Source organism: Macrotis lagotis, chromosome 5 (assembly GCF_037893015.1).
Source record: "Macrotis lagotis isolate mMagLag1 chromosome 5, bilby.v1.9.chrom.fasta, whole genome shotgun sequence".
NCBI classification, from domain to species: Eukaryota; Metazoa; Chordata; class Mammalia; order Peramelemorphia; family Peramelidae; genus Macrotis; species Macrotis lagotis.
Window position 1 is genome coordinate 109,497,209 of NC_133662.1, and position 23,224 is coordinate 109,520,432.

At 44.6% G+C, this 23,224-nt stretch overlaps 1 protein-coding gene across 1 annotated transcript in view; it reads left to right on the top strand.

Annotated features, from left to right (window-relative positions):
- The first annotated feature begins 16,571 nt into the window (after window positions 1–16,571).
- Window positions 16,572–23,224, top strand: part of FOXO3 (forkhead box O3) — a 145,972-nt gene continuing 139,319 nt past the window's right edge. Inside the window, exon 1 of the mRNA XM_074187297.1 lies at window positions 16,572–17,219. Coding sequence (XP_074043398.1) covers window positions 16,605–17,219 — 615 coding nt within the window. The 5' untranslated portion in view covers window positions 16,572–16,604. The remainder of the gene's footprint in view (window positions 17,220–23,224) is intronic.

A 23,224-nucleotide genomic window follows, 5' to 3' on the forward strand; every position in this document is an offset into this window, starting at 1 on the left:
ACCACAATAATAGAACCCTAGTGGGAGAATATTTCATGGAGCTAGTGGAAGCCACTAGGCTGAATGACAGGCTGAAGGACCACTACAGGAAAGAAGAGCATCTGACAGGTGTCTGCCACCTATGGCCTGGGACAAAACTTGTATATCCCATTTAGTTATAAAACTGGCATTAAGGGGGCCAGACAAATCTGAGGCAACTCTGATACTATGTAAGTGTTACAGAAAGATAAGAGTGCTGGGCTTGGAGTCAGGGAGACCTGAGATCATATCTCACTTCAGATATTTACTTGGCTGTGTGACTGAGCAGCCTCAGGTGCCTTATCTGCAAAATCAGTATATTATAGCATTTTGTAAAGTTAAAAATGTGGTATAATATAGGATTTTATATATACATAATATCATATTTTGCATATTAATGTTTAATTATATATGAATGTGATATAATATATAATCCTATATTAATAAATTATAATGCTTATATCCTATATTATTATACTCTCATTTTGCATATTAATATTATGAAATATTATGATACAAGTTTGAGAACTGAAACCCACCCTTGAGGATGTTATCATTTCATTGTAGAGACTAGATTTATACATTTGAAATAGATAATATGTGATAAATATCTAAATTATTGTTGCCATAAAGAATTCAGACATGAGGAGCAATGTGGATTAGAGTGGTGAGGAAAGTTAGCTTCTTATCTACTTTCATAATATTTCTCTAATTTGTTTCTTCCTCTCTATCCCCACCATTACCACCCCAGAACAATCCTTTACCACCTATCTAAATTGGCTTCCTAATAGTGGCCTCCTAATAGGTCTTCCTCTTAGATCTTCTTTCCTCTGTTCTCTATCATCTCTCTGTTTCTAATCCATCTTCCTTCATGCTGTTACAGAACTCATAGTCTTCTGTTTAGATTGGATCATGTCTCTACTCCTCTGCTCAAAAATCTTCAGTGGCTCCCTTCTGCTTACTGAGTTAGTCAACTAGTGCCAGAGTAAAGCACTAAGTCCAAACTGCTTTTTCTGATATTCAAAGACCTTTGGAGTCTGTTATCATTTATTTCCCAGTCTTATCTAGAACTAGGCCCCTTCTGCTATGACTTCAACCAAGACTCAGCCTTCTTGAACATGCACTTCTAGGTCCCTAAGATATGGTTTCCAGGGTTAGGGATGTCCTTTCTTTTCCTCTTTAAACAAAAAGCCCGGGAAAAAAAAAGTTAGAAAAACTAACTTTAGGGAATGTGTATAGCAGATGTTCTTAAACTTAGGTCTGTGAATTTTTTTTTTAGGTTTTTTTTTTTTGCAAGGCAAATGGGGTTAAGTGGCTTGCCCAAGGCCACACAGCTAGGTAATTATTAAGTGTCTGAGACAGGATTTGAACCCAGGTACTCCTGACTCCAAGGCCGGTGCTCTATCCACTATGCCACCTAGCCACCCCTAGGTCTGTGAATTTTTAAATAAATATTTTAATAACTATTTTTGATAGAATTAAATTCTTTTATACTCCTATTCATTTTATTTTAGACCTTTAAAAACATATAGTGAGGGTTCCATAGCTTCTCCAGAGTGCCAAATGGATCCATGGATCAAAAAATGTTTAGGAACTCCTGGTTTGGGGGATGGTTACATATGAGTGGCATGAATGAGTTGGTCATTTCTGTTGGGAAGAGCTGAAAGCATTCAGTGCCCAGTTAAGTAAACTGGTGTATATATGGAGGGTGCCCCAGATACAGCAACTGGGGACTCTTTCAGCTATATATCCTGTGAGGAGGAGAATAAATATTTCAAATTAAGATGCACAAATTAAGCTGTGTGATCCTGGGCAAGTAAACCTCTGTTTACTTTACTCCACTGCAGAACGAACTAGCAAATCACTCTAGCATCTTTGCCAAGAAAACTTCGTGGATAGTATGATCCAGGGGCCACAAAGAGTCAGACAGAACCAAACAACAATCCTACCCTGTGCTACCTATTGCAAGGGACATATAAGAAAATTCTAGAGCTTGGTCCCTAATGCTACAAAACTGGAGGCCAGAGAAAAGAAGATAATCTGTTTCCAGAGACAAACTTTCCAATCAACAGGAATTGGTGTGAAAACAATTTAAGAGAGTGTTTGAATAAGTGTTAAATGGTGAGGTGGTTCTTTTTCTCCAAGGCATCTTTTTCCTTTTCTTCCCCTTCAAAATAAGTCCTTTTCCTATCTCCCAGATAAGTTACTTGGAGTTGAGTCAGACAAGACAGTGACTATGATTTTAACTGCTAGTCTAATCTCTAATCTTCCAGGTTAAGTGATCAGATTAAATGGAAAGACTTTTGTGGAAACCAATTAGAATTTACCAGGAGGTAAACAACAGAATGAAGGGGAGTATATAGAGAACCAAGGTTGGGTCTGCTGCAAGGATAAAGTTAACAACTGAATTTTTAAAATAGGAATTCTTTTTTTTTAAGGTTTTTTGCAAGGCAAATGGGGTTAAGTGGCTTGCCCAAGGCCACACAGCTAGGTAATTATTAAGTGTCTGAAACCGGATTTGAACCCAGATACTCCTGACTCCAGGGCCGGTGCTTTATCCACTGAGCCACCTAGCCTCCCCTAAAATAAGAATTCTATTGGATTCTAAATTCTGTTGGATCTAAATAACCTTGTTGGTATGACTAATATTTGGCACCCAGAACCTGTGCAAACAAATTTAACTAGGTTAAAAAAATAATTTGGATAATAGAATTTATTAACCACTTACAAAACACCAACAGGCCTCAAACTCTTGGATGAGTTATTCTACCTCAAGAATATGAAGACTACCCAGGCAGGATGGGCAGATGAGAACAATTTAATGCAACAGCCATGAAAGTGGCAGAAGCATGTGCTATGGAGGGCTTTGAGTTTAATCAGGTATGAATTCCAGGCCATTGTCAGTCATATTGACTTCTGTCTTATCACTGGACTTTGATAACCGATGTAACTCTGATTAATTTCAATCCCCAAAGTCAGGATAACTAGAGATGGTCCAGGATGCAGTAGATGAAAACAATACTCTATATTTCTTTTTTTCTCAACTTTTTTTGGCTTATTTATTTTATGTTATTACAATAATCTTGTTGTGAGAATAAACATAAACTCCCCCTCCCCCCAAAAAAGATGAGAAACCTCAAGAAAAGTAAGACAAAAAAGTGTACTTCATTCTGTGTTCAGATTCCAATGGCTCTGTCTCTGGAATGAATTACCTTCTTTATCATGAGTCTACAAAAAAAGTTGCTTCAATATTTTTCTCACAATTGCAATTACTAACTGTATTTCCCTCCACTCTATTCCTTCCTACTCTCATTTATTCTATTCTCTCTCTCTCTCCTTTTACCCTATCCCTCTTCAGAAGTGTGTTGTATCTGAGTACTTCTTCCACCATCTTCCCTCTCTTCTATCACCTATTCCCCCCTTCCCTTTCCCCATTCCCCCTTGTCCCATCCCTTTCTTCTCATTTTTCTCTAGGGTAAGATAAATTTCTATATCCTATTAAGTGTGTATGCTATTTCCTCTCTGAGCCATTTCTGATGAGAATGAAAGCTCACTCATTCCCCCTTACCTTCTCATTCCACTCAATTGAAAAAGCTTTGTCTTGACTCTTATGTGAAGTATCTTAGCTCCTTCTTCCTCCCCTTCTCTTCCTCCCAGTACTTTTCCTTTATCAACCATTGACTCCATTTTTTTTACTGTATTATACACCATTATATTCAACTCCTTCCTATGCCTTTTCTATGTATGTTCCTTCTAACTACTCTTATAAATGGGAAAGTTCATGTGAGTTATTAGCATCTTCTTCCCATGCAAGAATACAAACAGTTCAACATCATTAAGTTCCTCATAGCTAGTCCTTCTCATCCGCCCCCCCTCTATGGTTCACCAGAGACCTGTACTTGGAGATCAAACTTTCTGTTCAGCCCTGGTTGTTTCAATAAGAAAGTTTGAAAGTCCTCTGCTTCATTGAAAAGCCATCTTTTCCCCCTGAAAGAGAATGTTCAGTTTTGCTGGGTAGTTGATTCTCAGTTGTAAACCAAGATAATTTGTCTTCTGGAATATCATATTCCAAGCTGTATGAGCCCTCAATATAAATGTTGCCAGATCTTGTGTAATCCTGACTATAGAAACAGGGTAGTTGAATTGTTTGCTTCTGACAGCTTGTAGTATTTTTCTCTTTGATTTGGGAATTTTGGAATTTGGCTATAATATTCCTGGTAGTTTTTCTTTTGGGATCTCTTTCAGGAGGGAGCTGGTGAATTCCCTCAATTTCTATTTTACCCTCTGCTTCTAGGATCTCAGGGAAATTTTGCTGTATTAGTTCTTGAAAAATGAAGTCTAAGCTTTTTTCCTGGTTGTGACTTTCAGGTAGCCCAATAATTTTTAAATTATCTCTTCTGGATCTGTTTTTGAGGTCAGTTGTTTTTCCAATGAGATATTTCACCTTTTCTTTTAATTTTTGTTGGTTTTTTTTGGAATAGTTTTATTTCTTCCTGAGGGCTCGCAAAGTCATCAGCTTCCTTTAGTTCCAGTCTATGTTTGAAGGAATTATTTTCTTCAGAGAGCTTTTTTATCTCCTTTTCCAGCAAGCCAATTCTACTTTTTAAGGCATTCTTCTCCTCATTTGCCTTTTGTGTTGCTTTTTTTTCATTTGGCTTAAACTGGTTTTTAACATATTTTCTTCAGTATTTTTTTTTTGTATTTCTTTCACTAAGCTGCTAATTTGGTTTTCATGATTTATCTGCATCACTCTCATTTCTCTTCCCAATTTTTCCTCCACCTCTCTTAATTGCTTTTCAAAGTCTTTTTTGAGCTCATCCATAGCCTGAGCCCATTTCTATTTCTCTTGGAGGTTTTTTTGGTACAAAAGCTCCAATTTTTTCATCTTCTGAATCTTCCATGGGGTCAAAGTAACTTTCCATGGTCAGATTCTTTTTTTAAATTTTTAATTTTTTAAATTTTTTAAAAGTTTTTATTTAGAGTTTTAAAATTTTTCCTCTAATCTTACTTCCCTCCCCCCACCCCCATTGATCCAAATTGAATGTGATGAGAGAGAAATCATATCCTTAAGGAAGAAACACAAAGTATAAGAGATAGCAAGATCAGACAATAAGATATCAGGTTTTTTTTTCCTAAATTAAAGGTAATAGTTCTTGGTCTTTGTTCAAACTCCACAGTTCTTTATCTAGATACAGATGGTATTCTCCATTGCAGACAGCCCCAAATTGTCCCTGATTGTTGCACTGATGGAATGAGCAAGTCCATCAAGGTTGATCATCACCCCTATATTGCTGTTAGGATGTACAGTGTTTTTCTGGTTCTGCTCACCTCATTTAGCATTAGTGCATGTAAATCCCTTCAGGCTTTCCTGAATTCCCATCCCCCGGGTTTCTAATAGAACAATATGATATACATATACATATTCCATGATATACATATACCACAATTTGTTAAGCCATTTCCCAATTGAAGGACATTTACTTGATTTCCAATTCTTTGCCATAAGGTCAGATTCTTCTTTTTCTTTTGTTTGCTCATTTTCTCGGTCTATGATTGATTTGCTATACTTCCAAGGCTTTGAGGGGTTTTGAGATAACCCACAGAGACCTTAATTCCTCCAAGACCTTATAAGAGGCTTTGACTGCTCTTTCCCCTGTACTTTGGTATGTGGATGACACAGGCCCTCCCCTCTGCCCTGGAGCTCTGAGAAGAGTCCCTGCTCTGCTATGGTGGTGTGGATGCCAAAACTGCAACCTGGATTTGAGTGCCGGCAAACATCTGAGTCCTGCCCCAGGGTGAGTAGAGAGACCTCTGCAGACTCCCCTGACTCCCTTACTGTCTGTGGGCTATGCTCTGGAGATGCAAGCTGCCTTCTCTGATTCTCACTGCAGGTTCTCACAGCAGGGCTTCTCTGAAGTTGGGGCACTCACTCTGGTGCAGCAGAGTTCTCTCATCACCCCTTCAAGCTATTCCCAGTGATCCTGGGTGAGGAGGTCTGGAAACCGCTCCACCCTCTGCCATGGACCTAAGTGCCCCCATCCCCTGGTTCAGTGAAATAGACCTTTTCCGAAGAACTTGTTATCTTGGACTGGGAATTATATTGCTCAGTCTTTCTGTGTGTTCTGCCCCCTCTAAATTTTGGCTAGAGTCATAATTGGATGGCTTCTGGAGTTTGGGGGGGGTACGAGTTTCCTGGAATTCCTGCCTTCACACTACAATCTTGGCTCCATCCATATGATATTTCTTAATAGAATAATCATAGCTAACCTCCTTAGAGTTAGGGAAGGCAGGGATGGCTCATGAAGGTACCTTCAAAACTCAGAGAAATGAAGTATTTTAATATGTCTGAGATGAAATTTACATTATTCCTTGTATTACTAAAGAGACATAACTTTTAACTTAGACTGTCTCATCTACTAGATTGCAAATTTCCTGAAGGCAAGGACTTGGTTTTGTTTATTTGTATATCTTCTCCTGAGTCCTCAGAACTAGGGCTTAAATTCTTAATCAATATTTACTAACTGAATGAATAACAATCCCTCCACCGCTCCCCCCACATTTTCCAATTCTAATGATTTCTTAAAGGAGATGTATAGAGATCAGACTGTATTTTTTCTTCTCTTTGTATCTCCTGTACTGAACTGTTAATTGCTTGTTAGTTGTTAATTGATACTAACTAATCAATCAAAGTATTTATTTAGTGCTTATGATGTTGAGTTTTATAATTTCCCCCCCTAATCTTATTTCCCTCCCCCATCCCCCACAGAAGGCAATTTGCCAGTCTTTACATTGTTTATTTCTCCTGGATCTGTTTTTGAGGTCAGTTGTTTTCGAAATGAGATATTTCACCTTTTCTTTTAATTTTTTTTTTTTTGGAATAGTTTTATTTAGACAGAGTACTGGAGATAGAAAGGCAAAAAAAAAAACCCAACCTCAAACAAATCCCATAGTCAGTCCCTCAAGGAGCTTACATTTCAATGGGGAAACAACACAGAAATGAATAGATGCACAAAAAAGTATATACTGAGCAAAAGTTATATAGTCTCAAACCTGAAAGCTCTAGCAGCTAAAAAAATGGGAAAGGCCTTAGGAAAAATGTGGAATTTGAGCTGAGAATTAAGGGAAGCCATGAATTCTGGATTATTTACCTTTAGATAGGGAGGGAGAACATTCTGGGCATAAGCCATGGAGAAAGGATATAGAGTGTTCTCTGGGAGGAACAAAAAGTAGGCTAGTATATCTGATTCATAGAATTTGTAGAAGGAATAGGTTGTTGACTCACCAGTGAATTGGTTTTAATCATCAGCCTCACTCTTTCTTCCAGAGTCATTGAAGTCCAATGGCAAGACAAAACAAAAGGTAACTGGAAATGACCGTGGATGAAGTGGATGCTTTTGGCATCTTCCATGCCTAACCATGCTCTTAGTCCTCCACAGTACCTGCTTCAGTTGTCTTCATGGCTATTAGATAAAATTGCTCTCATCAGCCCATTCTGTCTGGGGGAATCTTCACATGCTTCGGGTAGACATCTCCCTAACACACCCAAGGATTTGAGGCCTATTATATGGAGGCCTCCAAATCATAAGAAGACTGGGAAGGTAATAAGGGGTGAGGTTGTAGAATTCCAAAGAGAGGATTTTATATTTGTTCTTGGAAATAGTATGTAGCAACTGAGCTTGACATGGTTAAATCTACACTTTAGGAGAAGTGCTTTTTTTAAAAAAAATTTATTCCTCCCTCCCCACCTCGCACTAGAAAAGGTCATCATTTGACATATGTTTATAAATATATGTAAAACTATACTATGTTTATATTAGTTACAAGTTCTTTCTGTGGAGGTAGATAACTACCTTCATAGGTCTGAGTAGGTCAGATCATTCACAATTCTTTTTTTATTTTGGGGTTTTTGTAAGGCAATGGAGTTATGTGACTTGCCCAAGGTCACACAGCTAAATAATTTTTAAGCATCTGAGGCCACATTTGAACTAAGTCCTCCTGACTCCAAGGTCAGTGCTATATTCATTTTCTTCAAACAAAATTGTGTGCCACATTTTCTTGGCTCTGCTCATTTCATTTTTCATCATGTCATGCAAATCTTTCCACATTTTTTCTAAAATCAAATAGCTGATCACTTCAGGAAAATTATTTTGACAGCTCTGTAGAGAGACTTGAGATGGGGAGATCAGATAGGAGATTATTGCAATAATCCTTGAGGACCTGAATTAGGTGATCGGCTGAGTGAACAGAAAGGAGACCTATTTAAGAGATAATGTAAAGGTAGCAACAAGATTTGACAAAAGACTTGAGTATGTGAAATGAATGTGGGGGAGGAATTGAAAATAATGGAAAGATTGTGAGCCTGGGTGATAGGGAGAAGGATGGCCCCCTTGACAACAACAGGATGGTTCCATTTTTTTATTGATTCAGAAGAATAATGAGTTACCCTCAAAGGCCCTAAATAAAAATCCTTTTAAGGTTGTTTCCATTTCCATACGCTGCCTCCCCACCCCAACTTCCCCCAACATTGCATTTATTGTAATGTCATTTTATAATCAGGCTTTTAATTCAACAGATTCTTTTTTATTTTTTTTATTTTTATTTTTTACAAGGCAAATGGGGTTAAGTGGCTTGCCCAAGGCCACACAAGCTAGGTAATTATTAAGTGTCTGAGACCAGATTTGAACCCAGGTACTCCTGACTCCAGGGCCAGTGCTTTATCCACTGTGCTATCTAGCCACCCCTCAACAGATTCTTAAACTGCAAACCCATATGACTGGGAATCTAGGGGTATCACTGATAGTGATAATGAAGTTTGGAAGAGGGAATAGATAATGAGTTATATTTTGAATATGCTGAGTTTGAGATGTCCACATGCTATCTATTTTGAAATGTCTAACAGGAAATTGCTGAAGTGGGACTGGAATGAAGTAGAGAAAATTGGAAGAACATTGCACATCATTAGTAATTCATAAGGTTAAAGACCTGGCTAGGGCAGGGAGGGGATAAGTGACTTACCTGGGATCAGTTAGTCAGCATGTGTCAGAGATGGGACTTGATCCCAGGTCTTCCTGACAACAAGGCTAGCCCTCTCTCTCTACTATGCCATGGTGACTCTTTTATTTTTAAAGAAAATATATTTGTTTTGTAAAGTTATTTTCACAATGCAGACAACCTTTTTAATAATATTGAGTCTTCTCAAAAATTCAAAAAAGTTAAAATTGTTAACATGTAATTGGGAAAAAATAAAAAAAATTATTTTAAAAAATAAGTGGCTTTACCAGTATGTCAAGGGGAGAGATTGGGGAAAAAGGTAAAGAGGGTATGAAACTCCAAACAAATAGGACCAACAAAAATCCAGTTTGCATGAGATAATTTTTGGCCCAGAAAGTTAAACTTAACTGTCCTGGAAAACACATGGGAAATACATATGGCTTTTTACTTCGGAGCAGGAAGGCAATTGGAGCATTTGATGGAAGACTTTCCAACGTGGGACTGGGGAGAAGGAACAGGATAGCATTTTGGAAATGCTTGTTTGTTGGCTTTTTTTTTTCCCCTCTCAACTTTGTTCCAGATTTGCTGTGAAGTCTGGGCCAGATGCTTTATCTTTCAATTCTCCTTCTTGGTTACACCTTCCGTAAAATGAGATCCCTGAGATCAATCTGAGATAGTAGAGGCTTGTAGAGATAGCCGGGTCACTGGAATCCTCCTGGGACACCCCCTCCTCTTTTCTTGGAGCATAAAACAGTGAGTTGCACCGAATGTGCATTTATACATAGGACTTTTGATTCAGAACTAAGAGATTGTAAAGGATATCTGAATCAGTCCCTTCATTTTCAGAAAGGAAACAGGTTCAGAAGAATTACATGATTAGTTCAGACAGGTTTGTAAAAAAAAAAACAAACCTCAGTGGAAAGGCACTTGATGTGCAGGGTCTCTAATTTTGAAATTTGGGCAGCTAGCACAAAAAGCGTTCATAACTGACTATCTTTTTGATAATAACTATCACTCAGTCTAAATAATTTAGCTTTAAAAATATAATAAAAATTTTAAAAATAGAACAACATAAACCAAGATAAAAGGATTATATATAGTGCTGGAATGAACTTCAGAGTCAATCTGGTACAATCTCCCTTTTACTTATGAAACTGAGGCCCAGAAAGTATGGTTACTCAAGAAGTAAGTGGAAGATTGTGCTTTATATTATGCCTCTATCTACAGATGACTGTAATATTCAGTCCAGTTACTCATCCAATTCCCCCCGCCCCCCTTAGCAACAGCAGTATGAGGTAATGTAATTAGGTCTGGAATCTGAGTCCTGGAATTCAAATTCCATCTCTTATCAGCTATTTCTATTGGCAGAATCTTGGAGGAATCATTTAAGTCTCTGTGTTTTAGTTTCTTCATATGAGAAATGGTCTAGATAGGGGTCTTGTAGTCTCTCAAAGATCTCTCTTATCTCCAGGAATCCTAAGAACTATAATTTGTTTGCTCCTCTGAAATAGAAATCAGAGTGGGGAAAAGTTGGGGGCTAAATACTGGGATTGGGGTGAGTACAGCAGAAAACAATTCAATTCATTTTCAATAAAAGTATTAGAATGGGGGAAGGGACATGGTCCTGGAGTCAGGAGGAGCTGAAGTCTAGCCTCAGACGCTTAATAATTATCAAGCTGTGTGACCTTGAGCAAATCACTTAACAGACTGCCTGGCAAAAAACAAAAAAAAAAATGAGGGGTAAATCTTTAGACAGAATTTGGAGTATACTCTTGGCTAGATGAGTTCAGAGTGAGTTCTTGCAAACAAAGTCAAGTGCATACAAGGGCAAATTCTCTATATGAAGTCATTTTACTTTACTTACCATTTGAAATTTACCACCCATTTGGTTCATTTGTTATACAGTCCCTTATGAAATCATTTATTTTTATTTAATTTTCAAGGGTCATTTCCCCAGTTAGATCCTAGATTCCTAGAGGCCAGTGGTTATACATATACTCTTTTGCAAGTTTTATAATGTCTAGGACAAAGAAGAAGCACAGTAGAGATACTAAGTAAGATCTGTTTAGTTACAAGTCAAAAAACAATAGCCTAATCACACCATTTATGGCATGTTCTTGAGAAATGTAAACAATATACGCTGGACATGCTTTTTGTGAAAAACCTAATGGAAGGAGGCATATCCAAGTATAAACACATTCTTTCTCTTTGGTCTGAGTGCTTTCTTTCATGATGCTTTGTCTTCCTTTTCTGTCACAATGAATAGGGATTCCTGGAAACTTGTAAAGAAATGCATCCAATTTCTAGTACAGCGTGTTATTAAGAGTAACAAGTAACTTCTGTCACATGTTTCAACCTGTAATAGTATGCAATAGGGTGACTTAATCATCCTTTTGTGTCTACTACACATCTGCTGCAACATGTAGCCATTGTCCCCAAGAGATCTTACATGAGTTTCATGAACTCAAGCTCACGAGATTAAGAAGTCACCCCAAAGCTGGACAATACATCCAGAAAAGTAGCAGAGACCACTCAACAGTTATGTAATGCAACCAACATTTAAATGCTTACTACAAGCAATGGAGCTAGCTAAGTGCCAAAGTGGATACAGTGCAGGGCCTGGAGTTCTTGAGTTCAAATTTGACCTCAGACACTAATTGTGTGACCCTGGGCATATCATTTAACCCCTATTTGTGTCCATTCCTGATCTGTAAAATGGGGACATAGTGAGAAAGGAAATGGCAAACCACTTCAGTAGTTTTGCCAAGAAAACTCAGACTTAATTCTTGGGGTCAGGAAGAGTCAAGGGATTTTTAAACAGCCTAGGGCCACCATCAGTACAGTTACTTAAAGGTTGTTTTAGTCAGTTCCAGGATAAATTATAGAGGAATAGTGAAGTCATACTAAATATTTCCAAAATTTTGAAATGGGAACCCAAGAGCTGTTTTCAAGGTTTAGAAAAAGCAGTACAGGGAGAGTGGTGGATTGGGTCTGAGTTGTCAAATCCTTTTGAACTTTGAATCCTCTGATCTCAAGTTCAAGACTTTTCCAATCACGACCACCCACCTTAGGTACGAAGATCTACTTTGCATCACCAATACTTTATGGCCACGTGGTAGCCACATGCAAAAACATGAAAGCGGTGACATGCATGGGCAGTCTTGGGATGGGGAGGGGTATTTGCCCAAAGCGCAAGGAAGTCCAGGCTGCAGCAGTAGCAGCTGTCACTTGCTTTGCAAGCCAGGCTGAACTTGATGATGGGACTGGGGTCTGCAGACCTCAGGCTGAAAGAGGATCCTCAAGATCTGCTAGGGAAGGCAGAGAAAACCCCTCTCCTGGCCCAGGCTGCAATGACTTGAAACTCAGTATGATTGCTTCCTCTGGGAATGTCACATACCTAAGGGGAGACTTTGGGAGGATAAAAGGAGATAGGGAAAGAAGAGGGAGGGAGAAGGGGGAAGGATGGGAGGGAGAGGGGTAGAGAAAGAGAAAAGGAAGGTGTGGGATGGAGGAAGATTTGGAAAGAGAAGAAATAGGAGCAAAAGACTGGGAAGAGGAAGGATACTGAAATGAGAGAAAGGACGGAGACTGAGAGAGCCTGAACTGGAAGGAGAAGATTGAGAAAGGAGAAACAAAGAAAGAGAAAGGAAGGAGAGAGATGGATACAATTAGAAAGAGAAGAGACAGGAGGAAAAGATTGAGAAGAAGCAGACTGGAAGGAGACAGGAGAAAGGAGAGTTTGGGAAAGAAAATAGGAAGGAGAGACGGAGAAAGGCTTATGAAGAGGAGAAAAAGATTGAGAAGAGGAAGGAGACTGAAAGGAGAAGGAGAGAGAGAAAGCAAAGAAATTAAGAGAAGAGGAGAGAGACTGAGCTGGGAGAAGATTGAGAGGGGAGAAAGAAGAGACTGGGAAAGAAAAAAGGAAGGAGAAAGATTTGAGGAAAGAAGATATAGGAAAAAAGGACTGAAAGGAGAGACAGAGAGAGAAGAGAAAGAAAGAAATTAAGAGGAGAGAGACTGAGCTAAATTGAGAGAGATGAGATTGGGAGAGAAAAAACGGAAGGAGAGATGGAGAAAGATTTAGGAAGAGAAGAAATTGGAGAAAAAGACTGAGGGAGGCGACTGAAAGGAGAGATTCTGAGATACAAGATTGAGAGAGGAGAAAGAGACTGGGGAAGAAAAAAGGAAAGAGAAAGATTTTAGGAAGAGAAGAAATTGGAGAAAAAGACTGAGGGAGGCGACTGAAAGGAGAGATTCTGAGATACAAGATTGAGAGAGGAGAAAGAGACTGGGGAAGAAAAAAGGAAGGAGAAAGATTTATAAAGAGAAGAAATAAGAGAAAAAGACTGAGAAGGAGGAGACTGACAGGAGAGATTCTGAGATAGGAGAAAGAGACTGGGGAAGAAAAAAGGAAGGAGAAAGATTTATAAAGAGAAGAAATAAGAGAAAAAGACTGAGAAGAGGGAGGAGACTGACAGGAGAGATTCTGAGATAGGAGAAGACTGAGAGAGGAGAAAGAGACTGGAAAAGAAAAAAGGAAGGAGAAAGATTTATAAAGAGAAGAAATAAGAGAAAAAGACTGAGAAGAGGGAGGAGACTGAAAGAGAGAAAGCAAAGAAATGGAGACTGAGCTGGAGGGAGAGGCGGGGAAGCCGAGGACAGGGCACGGGCGCCGGAGGCAGCGCGCTCCCCCGCCGGCCCGAGGCCGCCCCACGCGTCCCCACTCCGCGCCCGCGCCGCCGCCAGCGCCACATTCCGTTTATAAATAACACCCACGTGCGCTGGTAAATAAGCGCGCCGCGGCTCCGGCCGCCGCCGCGCAGCGTGACACGCCAGGCCCCCGCCGCGCATGCGCCGGCGCGCTCGGCCCGCCCCCCCGCACGTGTCCGCCGACTCCCGGCTCAGTCCCCTCCCACCGCGGGCCCCCCGGGCTTTGGACACCGCCCACGAGCTGGGCCCGCGGGCCTCCGGGGTCCTGGAGTTGGCCCAGGGCCTCGGCGCGCGGCGGGGGGCTCTCGGCCTACCCTACCTGTCCCTGCCAGGAGGCGCGCTGAGGAGGGGGGCGAGTTTGGGGCTCGCGCGCTTTCCTTTCCCCCCCCCGCCCCCCGCGCCACGGTGCCTTAGATTTTACTCGATTGTTTATTATTTGCGGGGCGGGGGGAGGGGAGTGGTGGAAAGGGGCGGGAGATGGGAGGCCGGGGACCGGGGCCTAGAGGCCCGGGCCAGTCAGCGTGCGGCTCGGCTTGATGGGCAAGCCGGGCGGCGAATGGCGGCTCGGCAGACGGCGCCGCGGTCACGCGCTCAGCGATACCATGACATCATCTGTTTGTACGCGTCCAACTAGCTTGGTGCAGGGGCGGGGCCTCGCGTCACTTGAGTGACTGACCCTCCGCCGAGCGCCGAGGCCGAGGGGGCGGGGCCGGGGCGGGGGCCCGGGGGCGCGGCTAGGCTGGCCCTGCCCAATGGGTACGCGGACGGACCCTTCCTCGCGGCAAATAGCCGCCTGCGTGTTCCCGGGAACTTTAGGTAATGACAAGCACAAGAAAGTGTCTGTGTGCAGAAATGGCCCGTTTTGGAGGTTTCACGCCCGCGTAGCACCCGTGAAGAGGCCCGGGTCCACAGTGCAATAAGCGGGGGCGAAAGCCGTCCGCGAGGGAAAAGTCTGCTGCCAACCAACACGATGGCTCTCCTGACATCAGAACCGTTGCCCGGCCCTGGCGATGTCGGCGCCGATTCTCGTGACTCGGCCCGCGCCCCCCTCTCCTCCGGCACGCCACCCCCGGGGAAAGGCAACCTCGTCTCCTGCGGGACACCGAGCCCTTCTCTCTCGTCACGTTCAGTTGGGACCCATGCAGACCGTGGAAACAGCGTGAAGAGATGGGGGGAGTAAGAGTAGAGGGCAAATTGTAACGCGCAGAAGAAATAAAGTCTTGCAAACAAGGGTGTGCTTTCTCTCTCATCACCCTCCGTGTGGATCCATGCACAGCACGGAGACAATGCAAAGACTGCCAAACTGCCTTCTGTGGGGGTGGGGAGGGAAGCAAGAGGAAGGGAAACATTGTAACGCTCAAAATAAGTGTTTTTGAAACCGGGATATGCTTTCTCTGGTCACCCAGTGTATGCCTGGAAACAATGTAAAGACGAACAGCGTCTTCTGGGGGGGTGCGGGGAGGGAAGTGAGATGAGGGGGATAATTGTGCAACTCAAAATAAATAAAACCTTCGAGTACAAGAAGACGCCTCAGCCGGTCATGGGGTGCGTCCCCGCGTGTGCGGCCGGCCGGCTGTCTCCCCCCGGGGCCGAGGCGAGGGGCGGTCCCGGCCGTGGGTCTCCGGCCCCTCAGGGCCCCGGGAGCTGCCCCGAAGGGCATGGCCCGGACCCGCCGGGCTCCCCGGCTCCCCTCCTCCCCTTCCCCACGGCGCGGGCGCGCACGCTCGCACACGGACCCCCCGCCCGGTCCTCCCTCCCCCTGGGCGGGGACCCGAGTGCCGTCAGCCTAGGTTGAGGCTCGCTGCGTGTGTCTGTAACTTTGTGTGGCCGCGGCTCCTCGGGGAAGGGCTGTGCGCGTGGGCCCCGGCCCCGGCCCCCCGCGCGGGTCGGCGTCCCCCCGCCTGGCCCTCGCAGGAAGGGGCCCCTCTGCCGTGACTGCGGATCTGCTCCGAGCCAGCCCGGGTCCTTCCCCCTCCCCTCCCCTCCCCTCGGCTCTGTCTTGCTCCCCCGCCGCCCGCTCTGTTTCTCGGGTTTTTAAAGGACTTGGGGGGGGGGCTGTCAAGATGGCAGCGGCCGGAGCAGGCAGGGGAGGCGCGCCAGGGCGGGCTCGGCGCTCCCGGACCTGTTGGCGGGCCGGGCGTGAGCCCCCGCGCTCCGCGACCACGCGGCCGAGGGGCTGCTCCCTGCGGGGGGCTCCCCGGGCGTCTGCAGGTGGCGGGGCCGGGCCCCTCCGCCGGAGTCGCGGGGGGCGGGAGCCCCGCCGACTCGGCCTCCGCGGCTGCGTGGAGCGAACGTAAACAAACACACATTATTCCCCGTCCGGCGCGGAGCCGCACCACTCCGCCGCGCTGGGCCGCTCCTCGCTTTAAAGGGACTCCCCGCCCCCTCCTCCTCGCGGCCCCTCGCCCCGCCCGACCTTCCCCCCGACTTCCACGCCCCGGCCACCTTGTCCGGGAGCGAGACCCGCCTGTCCGCCCGCCGCGGGGGGAGGGGGCCTCGTCCCGCGCCTGGCTCCGCCCCCGGCCCGCCCCCCGCCCCGCACCCTCAGGCGGCGGCTGCCACGGACGGGAGGCGCTCGCTCGCAGGCTCTACCCGGTCGGGCAGGAGGGACGGCCCCGGCTCTGCGCGCTCCCCGGCCGGCCGAGCTCCGGAGCCGGCAGGACTCGGTCCCCGCCCGGGATAACCAACTCTCTCTCTGCCGCTTCCCTCCCTCGCCCCCTCCTCCTCCCCCCCGGGCGGCGATCCGGATCCCCCCCCCCCGCCTTCCCTCCCCCACTTTACCCCGCCCCAGCGAGAGAGCCAGGCGGAGAGCGCGGAGCGAGCGAGCCAGGGAGCGAGCCCGGAGCGGCGGCGGCGGCGGCGGCCCCAGGGCCCGGGCGGCGGAGATGGCAGAGGCGCCGTCCTCCCCGGCCCCGCTCTCGCCGCTGGAAGTGGAGCTGGACCCGGAGTTCGAGCCCCAGAGCCGGCCGCGCTCCTGTACGTGGCCCCTGCAGAGGCCCGAGCTGCAGGCGAGCCCGGCCAAGCCCTCGGGGGAAGCGGCCGCCGACTCCATGATCCCCGAGGAGGAGGACGACGAGGAGGACGAGGACGGCGGAGCCCCCGCAGGAGCCGGCGCCGCCATGGTCCTGGGCCCGGGACTGCGCCCCGAGGAGGCGGCCCGGCTCCTGGCCCCCGCGGGGCAGGACCCGGGCCCCGGCGCGCGGAGCGGGGGCCAGCAGGCGCCGCCGCAGCCCCAGCAGGCGCCGCCGCCGCGGCCGCCGCCGCCGCCGCCGCCGCAGCCTCCGCAGCCCCCGGGGCCGAGCGGGGCCGCGGGGCAGCCGCGCAAGTGCTCGTCCCGCAGGAACGCCTGGGGCAACCTGTCCTACGCGGACCTCATCACGCGCGCCATCGAGAGCTCCCCGGACAAGCGGCTCACGCTGTCCCAGATCTACGACTGGATGGTGCGCTGCGTGCCCTACTTCAAGGATAAGGGCGACAGCAACAGCTCGGCCGGCTGGAAGGTGCGCACGGGCCGGGGGGCCGGGGCCGCGGACAGCGCGGGAGCGGGGAGGCCCGGGGGGCGCGTGTGTCGGCCGGACGGGGGGCGGGCGAGGACGGTGCGTTCGGGGGTCCGCGGCGGCCGGCGCGGCACCCTCCACCCGACGGGACAACCTGTGGCCCTCGGGTCCAAGTGGCGGCCCAGGTGACGGCGGAGGCGCGCCGGACCCGCGCCGGCGCCGGTCCTGGGGGGGGGGGAAGGGAAGAACTTGTGGAAACCCCGGGTTCCAGCCTAAGCCTCCGGGGCCAAGCGCCCTCCCCTGGCCCGGGCTCTGCCGCCCGGCCCGGCCCGGCCCGCAGGCACTCGCCCTCGGGCCGGACTTGGTTCAGAACTCCGGGGCCGGTCCTGCCTGCGCCAGAGCTCCGGGCTCGCTCCGTGCTCCGGAGCCAGGACGCCTCGGCGGCGGCGGGGGAGCACGGAGGCGCACTTGGATAATGGCTTCTACCTGTAAATGAGCCGGGAGGGGGGGGGGGGCTCCTGTTCTTTTTTTGGTCTCTTGGGGCTCCGGGCACGTGGTCGAGAGGGAGGTGTGGAGAGGCCTATGATGTAATGACTCTTTCTGCAGTTGGGCATCCAGGGGAATTAACTCTGTGGCTGCCGGTGGCTCCTGGCTCCCCTGGCCCGCTCCCGCGCCTCCCCAACTTGAGAGCGCATCCACCGCAGGGACGGAGCCGGCCTCCTTCACTACCTGCCCATCCCGAGTTGGCTTCCAGGCCCGCCTTTGCGGCTCACTAGTGTGACCTTGGGCGAGTCTGCATCACAACTTGGGCCTCGGCTTCCTCCTTTATAAGATGAGGGGGCTAGACCGAATGAACCCCTGAGATCTTTGGATTCGTTGGTCATTTGTTTTTGTTACGCTTGAAGAGAGACTTACTCCTCTCCCTTCCTATGCTTGTATTTGGGAATTTTGTCAAGCTTCCTATGGAATGCCCAAAAGGTTGAGGCCTGAGAAGGGGTCACAGAGAAGAGTTATCTCAGGAGAAAAGTTTGGTCAGAAAGAAAATAACAATTTACTTTTTAGAAAGGTTTTGAAGGGAAAAATGACTTTGGTGTGGGGAGGGCAACTGGAAAGTACTGTCAAGGCCCTGTTTCGCAGAACTTAAAAGTCAAATGCAAGTTTTAGAGCCAACCTGTGAATCCGTTTCATTCAGTGCGTTCCTCTACCTTACCAGATACTAAAAGGTATTACAGCTTTACAGAAGTGTGTTAATTGTGTGATATAAGTGCTGTTTCCAAATGGGGTAAGATTTGAGCAATTCCATTTCTTCCAAATGCTAATAGTGGGTTCCTTTCAAGACTGAGTTTCAGTGAGGGACTGAAAATAGTTCTTTTTATCATTAAAAGGGAGGGGCTTGAAACTTAAAGGACCAAAAAACTAATGAACTCCTCTGAGAGTTTGAGAAAGTGGGAAGATTTTCCTAGTTCTTCCCATCTTGAGAATTGTTCTTCCTTTTGGATTCAGACTAGTGTATTTTTAGTTGGAATTTAATTGCAAATGAAGAGTTTTTCACCCTCTTAAGATTAATAAGCTAAGAGTTTTATTTCTAAAGACAGGCAATGCAGCAGAAAAATCGTTGACTTTGGAGCTAGAGCAATTACTGTAATCTTGGCCAAATCATTTAACTGCACAGGACCCTCAGTTTCCTTATGTGTTGGATTAGATGATCTTTAAGATTTCTTCTAAGATTCTGAGGATACTAGAGTCTTATTATTTATTACCCTTTAACAACCATAATTGTGTAATATCTAACTTTGTTAACACATAATGCAAAACTATATTCCTTTCAATAAAATGGCTTCAAATTGAGATTAGCTGCAAACATGCCTTCATACTATTTAAAAATTTCCAATAGTTTAGTTTCAGTCATGACCTTATTTATAATATTGGGTCACAACCAGTATGTTATCTGATGGTTTTGCATTTTCCTACAGCTATCTCCTATGTCTTTACTCATAAATTGTGAAATACTTAAATTTGAAAGGTCAGATAACTAGCATCCTTCATTTTGTGATAGACTTTCTGACTTTTAATTCAAATTTGTATATTCTACTTTTAGGTAACAAGTAGGTGAGAATTAAGAATTGATTTAATGCATGAAAATTTTGATCCTTGGAGACCAAGGGGAGATAATTTAGTTCAAAAGTTTCTGGAAGTTGAGTTTCATTAAATGATGCATCCTGGGCAGGAGCTACCAAATCTTCTTTGAATGTGAGAGCCCTTTGAAACTGAGGCTAGACCTGCTGAACTCCCAGCATGACTAGTGACCCCAGTTTGGTTTTCCAATCATGTATGTGTGTACACCAGCATATCTGTGTGTGTGTGTGTGTGTGTGTGTGTGGTATAGTGTGGGTGGAAGAGGAGGGAAAGATGAGCGGTCAGGAGCTTAATTGTCACCTATTTCCAAACATCAAAATTTCAGGAGTGTGATTCCATATATAGTTAGTCATTTTGGAGGAATTGAAGGAGAGATAAGAATATGTGTGTGTGTGTGTGTGTGTGTGTGTGTCTCTGTGACTGTCTGTCTGCCTTTCTTACCTGTGCCTGGGGATTCAAATTCAGCTATTTTCATTATTTAGTGATACATCAATTCCTTGACATATAGAGATGATTCTGGAAAGTGGACTAGAATTTTAACCTTCCTTATTCATCTATGTAAAATAATACAAAAGACAATATGGGTATAGCTTATTCATTTGTTTGAAACAACAGCTCCAAACATTCATGTGTACAAATAAAATAAGAAATGATTATAGAAATTATAGATTCCATTATTTACTCTTTTTCTTAAAAAACACACTTTACACTTGTCTTTTTCCCTTAAAAATGATTGGGATAGGTGAATTTTAACTAAATCTTGCACCTTGTTTCTAATTTGGCAAATTGTGGATTCCTGATTCAACAATCAACAAGAATTATTAAGTAGTCACTATGTGACAAGCGCATAGTAAAATGTATTTTTGCTTTTTTAGCTTAAAAAAATTCTGAGAGCACTGTTTTAGCTGACAGGTTTTAGGAGAGAAGTCACATTTTTTTTTATAAATGCAAAGATTTAGATACTTTGAAAATATTAGATAATAAAAGGAAAATTTCTAACATAGAGAATTAGGCACTGAATATTTAGAAAGAAGTTGGAATTAAAAGGGTATTCTTATCACTAGCAGAATAAAAGTCTCAATTTTCAGGAGCAATTGGCCTTGGGTTGTCCATGAACTCAGGTGCACAGTTCCTATTTGAGGTTTCTCCTACCTCAGGGTTTCTTTTAGCCCAGCCTTAAAGGAGAAATGAAGATTGAGGTACGGCTTAAGAGGGGGGAAGGATGATCATTTCCTCAAACTCAGGTAAGAGTTGATCAGCACATATACTCAGAAACCTAAGTCTCATTTTCCATGAAGACTTTAGTTAAACTAAAGGTCTGTTCGATTAGAAACAGTGTTACTAAGTCATGTTCTTCCTCACATTGAACACTTTCTAGAACTCCAGAGCTCACCTGAGAAAGACCTAGTTTGCCACTTCCTTCTTCATTTTCAGAGTATTGGCAGCAAGATTGATTATTCTGTGTGATGTTTCCTTCTTGGTGCCATATTTGATGAGGGGAGTAGTTAGTGATGATGGACCTGAGAGAGACTGTGTGTGTGTGTGTGTGTGTGTGTGTGTGTGTGTGTGTCTTATATTGCACCCTTGGAATCTTTTCCAAGATATGGAAAAACCAAGGACCTTGCTTATTTGTACCATGGTGTCTAGTCCTTTTTGGGATGAATGCATCTGGTCTCATTTCTTTGGGGGGTTTTGGGTTTTTATTTTTGGTGAGGCAATGGGATTAAGTGACTTGTCCAAGGTCACACAGCTGGTAAGTATGAAGTATCTGAGGATGGATTTGAATTTGGGTCCTCCTGACTCCACAGCCAGTGTTCCATTCACTGTGCCATTTAGCTTGCCTCCTTGGTCTCATTTCATTAAACTATATGAAGGAAAGTTTTTCAGTGTAACTGCCCTGTGTGTTGAGTTTTATATCATGCATCACCATGATAAAGTTATACTAATTTTCTCTTTCTTTCCAAAATGTGAACTCAGCTTTGCTGTAGAGTAGCCACTGAAGGGCTGTTTACGGCCATGTCTGAAGCTTCTGTCTTGTGCTTGGTGTTTCTTGCCAAAAGGCTATTTTGTAATTTCCTTTAGCAGTGCTGTACTTGTCAGTGATTCTCAACGAATCTCCTTCCTCTTCCTACATCAGCAGCAGCACATACACTAGGGGGACTATTTTTCTTCTTTTTTTCCGAGCTGTGTTGAAAACCTATGAAATGAAGAAACTGCCCTTGATGCCCTTTGATCTGTGCACCCCTGACTAACTCACAAAAGATCCTTAAGTATCAGGCTTATTTCCTTCATGGAATATAAAGTGGAACTATTGAGAACATATTTTGGGGGAAAATTTAAGGCAAGTTCTACTTTAAGAAAGTGACACCATTAAAAAAAACCCTTAGATTAAAAAAAACCCATATTTTGCTTGTAATTCTCACTCAAAAGCTGCAAGATATTTCCATTTGGAATGAGGAAATTCATCCTTCTTTCCTAGTTCTTGGAAATTTTGTCTGACTCTTTCTATCCAGAATCTGTGATGTAAGAATATTTCCCAGAAGGGAAGCAGTAGACCTAGGAACATTAATTAGATCCCCTCTCTCCCAGTAGCAAATGCTGTAAATCCTTAATAAAACTAGGACTCTAACCTTAGGTTAGGGGTCTTACTCTCATGGGATTGTTGTAAGTAAGGCTTAAATGAGATAATGTATGTAAAATGCTTTATGATGACAGTAATGAAAGGATATAAACTTATCTGGCTCCTTTTTGCATGCTTGTTGGTGCATATACTCCTTAGGCCTGGGAGAGGGCCTTAATCCTGACTCTGACCTCTTGGTTTTTTTTTTCTCTTGGCCTGGTATGACAGTATAGTGGAAAGAATGTTGGATTTGGGATTGAGACCTGAATTTAAATCATCTCTGCCACTTAGTACTGTAGTATTACATTTGTTCTCCTTTCCCATTGGGTTCAAGGCCAGCTTCTATACTAGTTGTGTGATCTTGGATATGTCACTGAATTTTTTCAGTGTATTGAACAATCTTTAAGATTAAGAGAACTTTCTCTTAAGTTACAGAGAAAATGCGGTTGGTAGAGGGAGTATCCTCTTAGAACTTCTCTGTACCAATCAAATTTTGAGACCAGGTTCTGTCTCTATTTGTCATCTTAGAGAGAGAGCTGGTTTTCAAAGATAGGAACACCTGGATTTAATTCCTACCTCTCCCAAATACTAGCTGTCTGACCTTGGGTAAGTCATTTAACCTCAGAGGCATCAACTGACCTACATTGGGAGAGGAAGTTTCCTTGTCTGGGGATTGATTCCCTATACATCTGATAGCACAGATCCAGTCTGTAGTTGCAATTCTTTTTGACTCTAGCACATATCTAATGCAAATAATTGCACATTGCTGAGTCTTAGTTTCTTCATCTGTAACATTTGGAGTTTGGACCATGTGATCTGTAAGATCTCCTCTGATTCTAAATCTAATATTTCTTGGCATTTTTCCATATCTTTGGTAGTGCTACCTGTTGCACTGGTATGCATTGGACATTCTACTGTTTGATAATTTAGCTCCTGTTTATCATGGCTTTGGGAACTGGGGTTATTAGGATGTGTATAGTGGGTTGATACTCGTGGGTGTCACCCTTGAGTAGGGTGTGTGAGCCAGGATGGAAAAAAATCTGTTAGCTCATGGAGTTGATTGGAAGTGGAGAGAAGGGATTGGGGGAAGAGACCAGCGACTGATAATGTCACAAGATCAGAGTACTTTCTGACTCAACATTAGAACATCAATATTTCACAGGTTGTAGGTCACCACATTGTTGACATATATGGCTATTTTAAGGCATAGGTCAACTTTGGCCTCTCATTGACTTTTCACTGTAAAAAAATA